Raw genomic sequence first — 15,201 nt, 5'->3', positions numbered from 1 at the left:
TCGATTGGATTTCTGGTTAAAAAATTAGAAGGAAAAATGTAAAACACAAGACTTAAAAGGCCCGTTTGGGGGCCGAAATTTCGAAATGACTACCGAAACCACCGAAACTCGGCACGGACAGCTTGTTCAAGCCTAAGTAGACTTGTAGGAACAAACGAGACCTCAATTGGATCTCCCGTTAGAAAATTAGAAGGAAAATTGTAAAACACAATACTTAAAAGGCCCGTTCGGGGGCTGAAATTGCGAAATGACCACCGAAACCATCGAAACTTGGCACAGACAGCTTGTTCAAGCCTAAATAGACTTGTAGGAACAAACGGGACCTCGATTGGATTTCCGATTAAAAAATTAGAAAGAAAAATGTAAAACACAAGACTTAAAAGGCCCGTTTGGGGGCCGAAATTTCAAAATGACCACTGAAACCACCAAAACTTGGCACGGACAGCCTTTTCAAGCCTAAATAGACTTGTAGGAACAAACGGGACCTCTATTGGATCTCCGGTTAGAAAATTAGAAGGAAAATTGTAATACACAAGACTTAAAAGGCTTGTTCAGGAGCCGAAATTGTGAAATGACAACCGAAACCACCAAAACTTGGCACGGTCAGCTTGTTCAAACCTAAATAGACTTGTAGGAACAAACGAGACTTCGATTGGATTTCCGGTTAGAAAATTAGAAGAAAAAATGTAAAACACAAGACTTAAAAAGCCCGTTCAGGGGCCAAAATTGCAAAATGACCACTGAAACCACCAAAACTTGGCACAGGTAGCTTGTTCAAGCCTAAATAGAGTTGTATGAGCAAACAGCACCCAATTGGACTTCCTGTTACAAAATTAAAATCAAAATTGTAAAGTTCATATCGAGATTTTTTTTTTTTGTCAATCTAATATTGTTTTTTCTTTTTTCATGTGACAGATTGGCAATGGTGGAAAATAGTTTGGGCTACATCAGAAGATTTGATTGTGTTTTTGAAAATATTTTGACATAGGATTTTGGTAAATGATTTATGGATTAAATGTTTAGCATCAAAATATTTGGTGTTGTGTTTTTACAAATATTTTGACATAGGATTTTAATAAATGACTTGTTGGTTAGATGTTTAACATCAAAATATTTGGTTGTAATTTTGAAAATATTTTGACATAGGATTTGGCAATGTATTTATGGGTTTGATGTTAGTAGTTTGTAAGTACTTTGGTACGCATGTTTTAGATTGTTAGAGAATTGTAATTATGTTTATTGGGATTTTTCATAGCTATTAATTTTGAATTAGTATGAATGTCTTGCACAGGTGTATTATTATTTACATTACATTTGTGTATATATTGTGCACAGGAAAACAGGTGTTTTGGATTATTTTGAATAGGAAAATTATTAAAATCAAAATTTCTGTACTGAATTTTTAGTGACAAGTGGTATTTTGGTCGCTGTTAATATATTTGGCGACAACATATTATTTTTGTCACTAAAAGTTAGTGGTTATTCCAAGAACGTTTAGCAACCAAAACTTACTCGTCGCTAAAAACGTGATTTTTAGCGACCAAATTAATTTTGTCGTTAAATAGTACTTTTGGCGACGTATTTATTTGTCGCTAAAACTACATAGCCTACCCAAATTTTAACCTTTTAGCAACAAATGATAATTTTATAGCAACAAAACATATGATTTTTGGGGACCAATTTTGCTTGTCGCTAAATGTCTACATACGGTGACAATTTCTGATTTCGTCGCCAATACTTTTAGTGGCAGGCCTTTGGCGACAAGTTGTATATTTGTCGCCGATTCTTTTGGCGACGGAATTTATACTTTTGGCGACAAATTTTTGGGTCGCCAAATGTGTTTTTTGTTGTAGTGAAACTATAAATATATATCACCAAAAAGAAGTTTTGAAGGTACAAAATTTCTTGTCTACATTCCAACTATATATATAGCACGGACACGGACACGGATATAGACACGGACACGGGATACGGCAACTTTCGAAAAATAAAGACACAGACACGGCGGGGGACATGACAAATTTTTTTTAATATATTTTCATTCGTTAACAAAAATATACATTTAAATAAATAAATACAGATATATATAATAAATGCCACTACATTTAAATAAATAAATCTAATATATAAATATAATATATAGATATAATATAGATTATATATAGAGCGTGAGGGGTGTGTGTGTGTGTGTGAGAGAGAGAGAGAGAGAGAGAGAGAGAGAGAGTGAGTGAGGCGAGAGAGACATAGACGAGCTTGTCAATCGATCGCAAGGTGAGAGATAGACAGAGCGAGCGAGAGGTGAGAAAACGATGAGAAGACAATTAGAATTGAGAAGAGAGACTGATGAGAGGCGAGAAGACACAGAGAGTGATGAGAGACGAGAGGCCCAGAGACAAGAGACTTACTAGGATGGAGATCGATTAAGATGGAGCTCGATGGAGATGGAGATCGACTTCAGACTTCTATCAATGAACAGTTTCATTTTTACGATTCATGCAATTCTTGAAACTATGATTTCCAACATATTTTCAACTCTTTTTTTCTCTACCTTTTAGTAAAAATGACATATTACAACTTCTAATAGCGTTTAAAGCCAAAATAACAAATATATATACATGATTTGTTGTGATCATGGAGCTTTTAGTAGGATCCAATCAGATTTAGTCAAACTCAACATGTTTTTAATCTTTCTTCTCATTTTTTTTCTTTTAAAAAATCATAATATATCTTCCAAAATGTTTAAGATTAAAGTAACTCATACCATGAATTATCTATTGCTATTTTATTAAATTAAATATAGTTGAATATTACATGGATGAGGTTAGTTATACCTTTTAAAATGTTTTATACTTTAAAATAAAAGATCCTAAATAATTCTTTCTTATTATTTGGTCATTATTACTTGAAAAAGTATGTATCCTTACTGTCCAAATATCTATATCGTTGTCAAATTATTATTACTTTCGAAATTGAGATTTTGTCTTTGTTTGCTGTCTTTTATTAAGAATGGTTGATAAGAAATATCTAAAAAAGGGAAAAGGTAAGATGATGATCTTATATAAGAACCTTTGTTAACTTATTACATATTAAACTACGTGATCATCATTCAAAATAATATTTTCATTGATTTAAATCTAAATATTTTATATTCATAAAATATATTTTACATCGAAATGTGTAGATATATTTTCTAAGTAATTTAGAAGAAAAAAAAAGAGAGCAAATCTTTACAATTCACGATTCGATTCGCGATTCGGTACGAGGCCATTTTGATTCACGATTTGAATATCGATTTGACAACTATGCTGTGCCCCACACCGAAAAATAAAATAAAATAAGACGCAACAAATAGCATGTCCAGTACGTGTCCATTGCGTGTTCCAGTGTTTGACACTGCTACAACACTAATTTTGCCATGTTTTCATAGCTTGTCAGTCTCCTAAGGTATACACGTAAAAAAAATTAATGAAAATTTGGATAGAATGACCAAATTGAAACTGAAATTAAAGTTTAAGGACCAAATTGTTCAAATTAAAGCAATAGGAACCGAAGTGAAATTTGAGTCAAACTATAAGGGTGAAAAGTGTAATTTACTTTAAATTTTAATATATAACTTTGGTGAATATATATGCAAGCAAACTTTTTGTGGATACTCCAACAAATAAAAGAAAATGTGCGCACATACTATTTTACTACTATTTTTATTTTTTAAAATATGTATAGTGGTCCCATTTTTAGAGATCACCTAGGGCCGAACAAAAGTCAAGGTCGGCCCTGGGAGCAATGATGAAAAGAAAAAGAAGAAAGAAAAGGAAGGATATAGATTGGTGAGCAATAGATAAGGAAAGCATCCATCATATCATTGTAACTACTTTGATTGAATTCAGTTTTTCAAAGGATATTTATGGAACATGGTCACCTTGTCTCATTAAATATAAGAATCATGCTAAAATTAGAAAATGGGTGGATTGCCTCCTTGGAAGGTATATGCATGTTTGAGGAAGATGAAAGAGAATAACAAAAAATGAAAGTAGACCACCCTTGCTCTATGGAATGCACTTTTCACAGCCTTAAATTTTCTAGAAGTGGTCATCTAAGGAACATCATCTCCCTTACTTTCATGGTTACTTGCATCCAAGTAAGAAGCGCAAACACTTCTAAGAAGGCGGCGTATCCGTGTCAGACACGTATCAAATGCACTTTTGACAACCTTTTTTTTCTAGAAGTTGCCATCTCAAGAACATCATCTTCCTTGCCTTCACGGTACATGAATCCTATGAATCACCAACACTCCTACAAAGGTATTTGTGTCAACACAGTCACTCGTTAAATACTTTTTGACACGTGTCAGACACACATCCAAACGTATCCTATTGTTTTTTTATAACATTTAGACTCAGACACACTTTGGACACTTGAAAGTTGCACACGTCCATCACTTAGACACATGAAACACATTACAAGTTGAAACAACTTGAAATCAAATTATAGAAAAATAAATAAATAAATAATGTAGATTTATACCTATTAATCCATCCTTTGAACTTTAGAAATAGTGTTATTTTATACTTTTTTATTATTATCTTTGAATAAAATATTCATATATGTGGCATTAATAAATATATAAAAGGGCGAATTATGCTAACAGTCTTTATAGTTTGGTTTGGGGCTTGTGTCACTTTGTTCCTAACCTTTCAATTGTGATAGATTTGACTTTGAATTTTAAATCCCTTCTAAATAAAGATAATTGAAGACATTATTGCTCTATTTTAAGGATAAAGTCATCATACAATTTATTTTGTGTTGGTTATATGTTATTTGAAATATAATGATTTTTTTTTTAAATGAATAATGTTAGAACTTTTTTTGTTATAAAGTTTTATTTGGCTTAGTTTTTAGAATCTATCTTTAGAGAAAATTTCTAAGAAACTAAAAATTAAATTGGTGAAAAAAAAATTAAAAATACGTCATTTTTATATAATTTTATCTTTTGGGAGAGTAGAAATAATTTTTTTAAATAATTTTTTTTTGATATTTATTTTCGTTAAATTAGTTTTTATTTTTTCAAAAGTCAGACATGGCGACAACCTTGATGTCATTATTAAACCAATCCATTAAATAAAAAAATCAAAAACTAAAAATATTTCATATATTAAACTTGTTAATTATACAATAATAGTCTAATAACCATCTATTACACGATAACCATCCAAAAATATATGTTAACAACAAATACAACCATCTATTACCTGATAACCATCAAAAAAATAACAAAAATAACCACCCATTACATGATCATCATCCAAACACATACTAAAAATTAATTTGATAAAAAAATAAAATATAACAGATTTATCATTTTTATATAATTTTATCTTTGGTGAATAGAAATAATTTTTAAAAGTTTAAAAATAATTTTTTGACATTTATTTTTGTCAAACTAGTTTATATTTATCAAATTTTATCAAATTGACGACTTGGCCTTTGAAATGAAGCAACAATGTCTTCAATTGTCCTCATTTGGTACAAGATTCAAAACTCAAGGTCAAATGTATCACAATTGAAATGTCATGGATCAAAGTAACACAAGCTTCAAACTATAGAGACCGTTAGTATAATTCGCTCTATATAAAACTATATATTGTGTGTGCTCCACATGTTAAATCCTTCATTTCCTAATAATTATCATGTCAACGCATCCATGTTATGTCACTGTAGACACAAATTTTAAAACATGAAGTGTTTCAACACATCTCAAAATTTTATGTTACAAATGTCCACTGTTTAGTTTTTGGACTAAACAATGTTGATTATTTGAATAGTAGGCTCTTATTTCTGATCTGTATTTCAGATCGTTAATTACACATTTTATACAAATGAAACCTCCGATTAATGAAGAACAAAATCAACAACAAAAGGCAATTTAAGAAAAATAAATATTTTATTGAAATTGTTATGCACTTTGAACCCTCGAATATAAAATACAATTCTTGGGTTTGGAACCTTTTACCTATTCATCGCCATTAGTGTAGGCTCTTGAGTTCTCTAGGCTTCTCTTTTTCTTTCTTGTAATGACTTCTTTAACTCTCAATTTCTTTCTCTCTCTCTGATCTTTTCACTTCTGATTTTCTGATCCCCCGTCTTGTGTGATGGTCCTCATATTTATAGAGGGCCATCAGGTGATAGGAATGCCTCATCTTCAATTTGAATTTCAAATTGAATGATGGCACCATTTGAATTTTGAATAATAGTGCTATCTGATTAATCGTATATCTGATTAATCGGATTGATCTTTAGAGTCTCATCCTGTGTGGTGTCCTTGCTGTTGGCTCTACAGGTGTCATCTTTCGTAGGCGCCACATGTCACTTGAGCATCTTGAATAACGAGATACAACGTCGTTTTATTTATGCACTTCAACGGATCATATTGATTTTTTTAGGAAGTGATTACCTACAACTTTCCTATCATAGGCTCTATATGTGTCATAATTTTAGTTAAAATTTATGTGCCAACAAATGTCCCTCGTGACTTGGACAAGTGAATTTTCTTAACTGTGCGAGTCACGACAATTTGACACTTTTATCTGGATGCTCTTAGGTCTTGGATGGAATTATTTCTTGGCCTTGGTCCCTTTCTGTCACTTTTCAGGCTTTGTATTTTTTTTATTGGGTTGATTGCTCCTTATAGTCCATAGGCCTTTTATTATTATTATTATTGTTATTATTATTATTTTATTTTTTATTTTTAGGGCATGGGCCCCTTTTTTATGGATTTCGGCCTTTTTTTTTTTTTTTTTTTTGTAAGGGTCATAGGTAAGGTCTAAAGATTTAATTGGACATTTCCTTTGTGGGCCTCCAACTTGCCACCATTTTTTTTACAGTAGATTTTTTTCTAGGCCATCATGGACCTTTCCTTTTCTAGGCCACCATTTTTTAATTGGGCCTTTTCTTTTGTGGGCCTCCAACTTGCCACCATTTTTTTTACAACAGATTTTTTTTCTAGGCCATCATGGACCTTTCCTTTTCTAAACCACCATTTTTTTAAATGGGTCTTTTCTTTTGTGGGCCTCCAATTTGCCACTTTTTTTTACAGCAAATTTTTTCTAGGCCATCATGGATTTTTCTAGGCCATCATGGAACTTTCCTTTTCTAGGCCACCATTTTTTTTTAAATTGGGCTTTTTCTTTTGTGAGCCTCCAACTTGCCACTTATTTTTATTTTTATTTTTATTTTTAGGAGATATATATATATATATATATATATATATTAGGAGTTTGTCTAAATGGAATAGGATGGATTGGCATTGGTAGGATTTCTAATCCTACACAAACTCTTACTTCTATAGAGTATTTCAAATCCTACCTAAACTCTTGCTTCTTTGAAGTATTTTAGGAGACCACTACCTCCTTTCTTAAGCAAGAATTTTTTTGCTTATATAATACCTATCCATGCATGTGGACAATAGATATTTTTCCTCCTACAACTTTGTTCTTCCAGCAGAATTTTTTTGTTTCCAGCGATTTTTCAGTAGCCCCTTTTTTTTTTTTTCATTCTGCAAATTTTGTAGTGCATATTAGGTCTTCATCCTTCAAAAGTTGTCTGGCCATTGTCTTTCTTCTTTTCCCAAAAGAAGGCACAAAAGAATTCCTTCAAATTCCTTTTAATCAGGTATACTTTTATCATAATATTTGTTGCTTTCTTTTCACCCCTTGTTTTTACTGCTGCCAGTTTTTTTTTTTTTTTTTTTTGCTGCTGCCATAAGAAAGTTTTAACACCCGTACCAACTTCATGGATGTCACGCTCATAAATTGTGCATGCAGTGGCATCCCTTAGCCTAACAAAACTTCTATCTCTGCATGTTTTTAAGGCATAAGATTTCTTTTCTTCAAGAAAGAACAAGTTCTCTTACGAAGCTATGCAATATGCCTTCTATCCATAGCATCTTTTTTTTCTTCTCTGCTGCTACTACCATATATTTTTTAAAGCAGCAAACTATCTAGTTCTCTTTTTTTTTACTCACTTTAGCAGGATTTTAAGCAACAATATATATATATATATATATTTAACTCAGAGTAGAATCAAGTAAGCAGATTTTTTTAAATTATTATTATTATTTTTTTTCTGTTGCTGCCCATTTTTTTTGTGAGCCCAAACAAAGACCTTTCTTGTTTAAAAAAAAGAAAAACCTGCTACACCCTTTTGTGTAACAGCATATATGTGTTTATTTAGCAGATTTTGCTAAAAAAAAATATAAACATACTTTTTATTTATTTTTTAATTTTTTTTAAAGCCTGCTACCTTTTATTTTATTTGTATTAGTAGCAGCCCCTTGTACAATTGGTGCTTGGCTTCATAAGACTGTTTTGATCTTTTTGCATGAGGGTCTTTCAACTGACCATTATGACAGCTTCAAATCTTTCCTTACATTGAATTTCCACTTTCTGTTAATTTATCCATCGAACTCGCATCCCTTCTTAGTTCAACAAAGACATTAGCCATATAATCTTTCTGTCTGCTGCTCCAATCAGATTCAAGCTACTTTAATGAATTCCACCATTCAATCTCCCCTTTGATCACTTTTAGATCGTTACTGGACAATTCCATCGAAGAAAGACTTTCAAGCATAGGGCAGAAAAAAAAATCTGATTGGAACAAAAACTCCATTTTTTTTATTTTTTATTTTTAAAACCTGGTGCCTTTTATTTTATTTTGTATTAGTAATTGGCCCAATTGAACAAATTTTTTTTTTTTTGAATCTAATCTAATCTAATCTAATCTAATCAAAGCCTGCCCCCTCATGATTCGTGCAAGTGAATTTTAATTGTACGAATCACGATGACTAATTATTTCATGTCTTTTTTTATCTCTTTTGCAGGCAACACGCAAGGCGTCACAGTTTGTTTGTAGGTATCATTGCCCTTTCCAACCTAATGGCAATGAGTAGCTTGAATCCTTGGCATTGATTGTGTCCTTTCACCCCAATGGCTTGATTCCTTGGTAGTGAATGTGTCCTTCACCCCAACGGCTTGATTCCTTGGCAGTGATTGTGTCCTTTAACCCAACGGCTTGATTCCTTGACAGTGATTGTGTCTGTCACCCCAACGGCTTGATTCCTTGGCAGTGATTGTATCCGTCACCCCAACGACTTGATTCCTTGGTAGTGATTGTGTCTGTCACCCCAATGGCTTGATTCCTGAATGTAAATGTGTCTGTCACCCCAACGGCTTGATTCCTTGGCAGTGAATTTATCCGTCACCCCATCGGCTTGATTCCTTGGCAAGGGGTTTTCGTCAATTTCTTTATATTATGACATTTTGCCTTCACTGACCTCTTTCTTTTTCTTTTTCTTTTTCTTTTTCTTTTTCTTTTTCATTTGGCCGTACACAGTTTATACTCTTGCGGGCCAAGAGTATCTAATGTTTTACCACCTTATATTTTGGTGGGGTATTTTAGCAGTTTAACCACATATAATACCGTTGGTGGTCTTCGACTTATGTTTGGCTGTACACAATTTATACTCTTGCAGGCCAGGAATATCCAATGTTTTACCACCTTAGATTTTGGTGGGGTATTTTAGCAGTTTAACCACATACAATATCGTTGGTGGTTTTCAACTTTTGTTTGGCCGTACACAGTTTATACTCTTACGAGCCAGGAGTATCTAATGTTTTACCACCTTAGATTTCGGTGGGATATTTTAGCAGTTTAATCACATACAATACCGTTGGTGGGTTTTTTTTTTTTTTTGCCCTAACTTTTGCCTAGGCCGCCCTTTCGGGTTTTCAACCTAGCAGGCTTTCTTAAGGGTAATATCTCTTCAAGAACCTTGCATTGGTTGGGGGAATGATTCTGTCACCATTCATCGTTATCAACAAATAGGTCCCATTAGAATTGTCACGACCCAAACCCGCCCCTATGGGTTTAGTATCGTAACCGGCCAGTAATCCGTGACTACCAAAGGCCTACTTAATAATAATGACAGTAATACAGAGTAAGGGGCTGGCGGAAGCCAAACAGTAAATAAAAGATGTCCAATGAGCTGTGAAAAACTGTATGGAAAAAGACTTTTATGAACAAGCCACATTCAAAACCAAAACATATACACATACGTCATATACACAAACATCCAGGTTAGGGACCAAATCCCTAACTATAACTGTACAGTCAAGTCTTAAACACTAATTACAAAACAGAGACAAAAGGGTGAAACTGAGATACCCCAAAAACAACTTTAGCTTGAACAGACTCGGAACCTCGAAGTGAGGCACAATGGTTGGCTTGACAAAATGAGAGCTTAACTCGACGCTCTTAGCCTCGGTCTGGTGCTTGGACACCTACATATAAATATAATCAGTGAGCTAAAGCCCAGTGAATAACAAATGCGTAAAGGGGTTAAGAATGAATATCCTTTCAGTAATCAAAACAATCAATTTCATCAATAGATCAATTATTCAATCAGTGGCTAACAGTTCATGTCAGAACAGTCATTGAGAAGCCATAGTAGTCATATGTGGTACATCCCATAGCAAAACAGTACAGTAAACAATAGGTCTTAATAGACCTAACAGTCAGTTGATGGCCATCAAAACAGTATACAGTATTAATTCTAAATATTGGAACCGACAGAGATCTCTGTGACAGTAGCAGTACAGTACAGTGCAGTAGCACTAGCAGTAACAGTAACAGTAAGTTGCTATGGATGCCACAAGTCCAGTTTACAAATAGGACAAACATTCATTCAGTAAGCAATACTATTTCAGAAAGTAGTACAGTCAATCGTTCAGAAAATAATCATAATTGAACATATCTTTACAACATTGTTCTCACAAAGTACTGGGCTATAGGCAAGCTAATGAGCGTCCTCGGATGCCAACCCTACACAGTTGCAGAATGAACACACACTAAGTTACACACTTGGGAATAACTAGTCTCTATCTTGACTTGTTGTGGTTCTATAACATTATCCTCATTAAGATGCCTTAAATATGGCATAGGAATGCTTAGGATGAAATAAGGATGCAAAGATGTACTTTAAAATACTTTTCAAATTTTGCTGAAACAGGGGTCCACGCTCGAGCGTGACTTTCTACGCTCGAGCGGACATGCAGACAATGAAGCTCCGCTCGAGCATGACTTTCGTCGCTCGAGCGGACTGCAAAACACATAAAAAAGTACTGGTTGCAAGATATTCACGCTCGATGGACGTTCGACCTTCGCTCGAGCGTGAGACTCAGATCCTTGCTCGAGCGTGAATTATCTCGCTTGAGTAGACTGCAAAACACATGAACTTCTGGGCATATGCATTTCACGCTCGAGCGTGACTTTATACGCTTGAGCGGAAGTACATGCACTCAGTGTGTACGCTCGAGCATGAAGTCCTCCGCTCGAGCGTGGATCCAAAATCTAGAATTTTCAGATTGATCCTCAACCATAAAACTCAACTTCCAAAGCTTCAAATTCAATTTTTCTGGGCTAATTTTCTAGAAAACATTTAGAAACCCATAATACAACATGTTTCAAAGATCATTTTGTAAAATTAAGCCCAAAGGTGTAACAATTAAACATAATTTCCCATGGAACATGAAGAGTAATGCAAGAACACAACATGCATGAGTTTTCAAGAACTCTAATGCTCCAAAGCATGGTCAAATGCAAGATTGAACTCTAAAACATGGTGAATTCATGGACTACAACCAAAATATGAACATGCATGTGGAAATTCCATTAAAAACAACCTTAAACTCCAAAATAAGGACATGCATGTATGAATTAATTCTTAAACCAACACCTTAAGCCAATACTTGACTCTATACACCAATTTCCCCATGAATCATGCAAGAACAACTTAAATTCACAATTAAGAAGATGAATTTCCTACCTTAGGTCTTGAATTTCAAGTAAAGAGGTCTAATCATGCAATGCTCCTTCAATTTCTTCTAAGTCTCAAGCAAAAATCTCGTTGGACTAAATTTTCTCCTATTCTCCCTCTTTCTCTCGGTTTTGGTCTAAGAAATGGATGAAGAAATGATGCATCAAATGTGATATGAAGTGGGGAGGAGTTAGCCTAGGAATATCCACTCAATGGCATAAATGCAAATAACTCAAATTGATGTAATTTAACTTCAACAATTCTAATTTAATCAAATTTTAATTAAACCTACCATAAAATCATATAAATTCTAATTAGCGTAAAACACTAATCAATCTCTGAATCGGTCACTGATAAGGCTTTCAATTTGCAATTCGAAATCAAAACGCAAACATATCATACAGTGGTTCAACAGATAAAAATGCATTCTAAACAACACACTCATACAATCAGTTCAGGATTTCATCATAATCAATTATCTATCATGCTCAATCATAGTTTAACATTAATCAGAGGTGAGGGTTGTCACAAGAATAAACCTTCTCGATCTCATAAGGTCTTTCCCATTTGGGCTCAAGCTTTCCTTTGGTTCTTCGTGAGAATACTATAGGTGTTCTAACCATTAGTACCAAGTCTCCTTTTTTAAATGAGCGAAGCCTCACCTTTTATTGAACGCATTTTCCATCCTTTGTTGGTAGATCTCCAAATTCTGTTAAGCATACAACCTTCTTTCATCTAGGGTCTCGAGTTCAGCCAACCTCACTCTCGCACTTTCATCTTCTGATTTTGCACAATGTCTTGTTGAAAGCTTTTGGTAGGTGCATGATATCCTGATGAATGGTTGTTTTTGATTTTGTACTTAGCAAATAACTTGTTCAAAGCATCACTCCTGAATGGCTGTCCATTATCCATGATGATACTTTTTGGAATCCCGAACTTGTAAATGATACGGGTTCGGATGAACTCAGAGACAACTGTGCTTTTTATATCCTTTAAAGCCACAGCCTCTACCCATTTTGAGAAATAGTCAGTTTCAGCTAGCATGTATCGATATCCTGCTGAAGATGCAGGTACAAAAGGACCAATAATGTCCATACCCCATGTTGCAAATGGCCAAGAACAAGTTGTTAAATGTAAAGGCTCTAGGGGTTGGTGGAGAGAGTTCCCATGGAATTGGCAGACTTGGCATCTTCGAGCATAATCTATGCAATCTGTAATCATAGTCGGTCAATAGTATCCCAACCATTTTAGCTGCATATGTAATTTAGGACCACTTTGGTGTGCCCCATATACACCTGCATGTATTTCTGCCATTACCTCTTGAATACGCTCTTTGGCTATACACCGCATATATATTCCATCCAAAGACCTTTTGTATAACCCATCTTTCCACAGGACGAATTTGGTAGCCCTAAGTCTCACTTCAATTCTTTTTACTTTATCTTCAGGTAGCCTACCATGTTGGAGGTAAGCTATGAATGGTTCCCGCCAATCGTCCTCGCTTTCTCGCTTCGTGGTGACGACCAAGATTGGAACCAAGTCAGAAACTTCTTTTAAAGGTTGTAACACCCTACCGTGATAGCAATTGTTTTGCTATCTGGTAGGGTCAATGATGTAGCCAAACTTGTAAGTGAATCAGCTCGAGCATTTGTTCTTCTCTTCACATGGAAAATATGTGTTTTCCTGAATTGCGAAAGCAATTGATCAGCCCTTTCATGATATGGGATGAGACTTGTTTTCTTAACAATGTATTCTCCACGGAGTTGCTTTATCACCAGTTTTGAATCTCTATAAATTAAGAGTTCTTCAATAGGAATTTGTAATGCCAATTCTAATCTAGCAATTACAGCTTCATATACTGCCTCATTATTGGAGCATCCTTCACTTAAGGCGAAAGAATAGGTGATTATAGCATTGTCTAGAGTCACAAACACAATTCTAATTCCAGCTTTATTGTTTTTAGGATTTTCTTGCTTCTTGCCATCTGGACTCCTTGAAGCTCCATCAAAATACATCTCCCATCCTTTCTAGATTTCTACTTGCATAACCTCTTCATATGGTAAATTAGTTACTAGAGGTGAGTCATCAGGTATAGGATGTGCTGCCAAAAAATCTGCTAGAGCCTGCCCCTTGACAGCTCTTTGGGGAACATTTTCAATTGCGAATTGTTGGAGAATTACAACCCACTTTGCAATTTTTCTTGAAAGTATGGGCCATGAAAGTATATATTTCAAGGGGTCTGCTCTTGATATCAACTTGACTTCGTGTTCTAGGACATAGTGCTTTAGTTTTTGCTAGGTGAACACCAAGGCAAGACATGTCTTTTCGATAGGAGAATAATTAACTTCTGTCCCAACCAGAGTACGACTCAAGTAATACAAGGCATTTTCTTTCCCATGCTCATTGTGTTGTGCCAACAGTGTCTCTAACGAACCATCTAGGGCTGTTATGTACAACAAAAGTGGTTTCCCTTTTATTGGGCTCATGAGTACTAGAGGCTTCAAAAGATACTCCTTAATACTATTAAAAGCATTTTGGCATTGATGATCCCACTCAAATGGAACACCCTTTTTCATCAATCTTAAGAATGCCAAGCATCGACCAGCCAAGTTAGAAATAAATCTTTTGATATAGGCCAATCTCCCTTGTAGCCCCTTCAATTCCCTTAAATTTCGTGGAAGAGGCATTTCGGCAATGACTTTAATCTTAGTAAGGTCAATTTCAATCCCTTCGTTTCAAACCACAAACCCTAGAAATTGTCCTGAGAAAACTCCAAATGCACATTTTAGTGTGTCCATCTTGAGTTTGTATCTCCTCAAATGTTCGAAGATTCTTCTCAAATCTTCCACATGGTTTTCTTTCTCCTTTATCTTGACGACAAGATCATCAACATACATTCAATGGTGTCATGCAGCATATCACCGAACATTACAGTCATTGCCCTTTGATACGTGGCCCCAGCATTTTTCAGGCCAAACGACATTACCTTATAGTAAAGACTCCTCTCAGAGTCCTAAATGCAGTCATTTATTCATCTTCAGGTGCCATTCGGATTTGATTGTATCTTGAGTATCCATCCATAAAAGACAAGGTTTCATACCCAGTAGTTGCATCTACGAAAAGTTCAGTGATGGGCAAGGAAAAGTCATCTTTAGGACAAGGCTCATTAAGATCACGAAAATCAATACAAACCCTGATTTGACCATTCTTTTTCTTGACCGGCACTATGTTTGCTAGCCAGGTTGGATAGTTGACTTCGCTGATGAATCCTGTATTGATAAGCTTGTCCACTTCAGCTTCAATTTAGGCTGTAAGCTCTGGTCGAGTTCGCT

The 15,201-nt window shown here is 34.7% G+C and overlaps 2 protein-coding genes across 6 annotated transcripts in view; both read right to left on the bottom strand.

Annotated features, from left to right (window-relative positions):
• The window catches only part of LOC114318917 (nuclear pore complex protein NUP155-like), a 52,380-nt gene that overhangs the window by 21,879 nt on the left and 15,300 nt on the right, over window positions 1-15,201 (bottom strand). For 2 of the 5 annotated variants that reach the window (XR_014343893.1, XR_014343895.1), the window contains exon 2: window positions 10,219-10,334. The exons of the other annotated variants lie outside the window; for them this stretch is intronic. The gene's annotated coding sequence lies outside the window, so the exon portion shown is untranslated. The remainder of the gene's footprint in view (window positions 1-10,218; window positions 10,335-15,201) is intronic. 5 annotated transcript variants of the gene reach the window in all.
• LOC145802337 (uncharacterized) lies at window positions 13,423-13,884 on the bottom strand. The gene has a single exon (XM_082895033.1). It carries the CDS (start codon window positions 13,882-13,884, stop codon window positions 13,423-13,425), a length of 462 nt encoding a protein of 153 aa, XP_082751159.1.

Source organism: Camellia sinensis, chromosome 11 (assembly GCF_055761805.1).
Source record: "Camellia sinensis isolate YWXY chromosome 11, ASM5576180v1, whole genome shotgun sequence".
Lineage (NCBI taxonomy): Eukaryota > Viridiplantae > Streptophyta > Magnoliopsida > Ericales > Theaceae > Camellia > Camellia sinensis.
This window is presented reverse-complemented; position numbering and strand designations above follow the sequence as displayed.

Coding starts and splice junctions, on each gene's coding strand:
- LOC145802337 (XM_082895033.1), bottom strand. CDS start 13,884: ATGTATTTTGATGGAGCTTCAAGGAGTCCAGATGGCAAGAAGCAAGAA.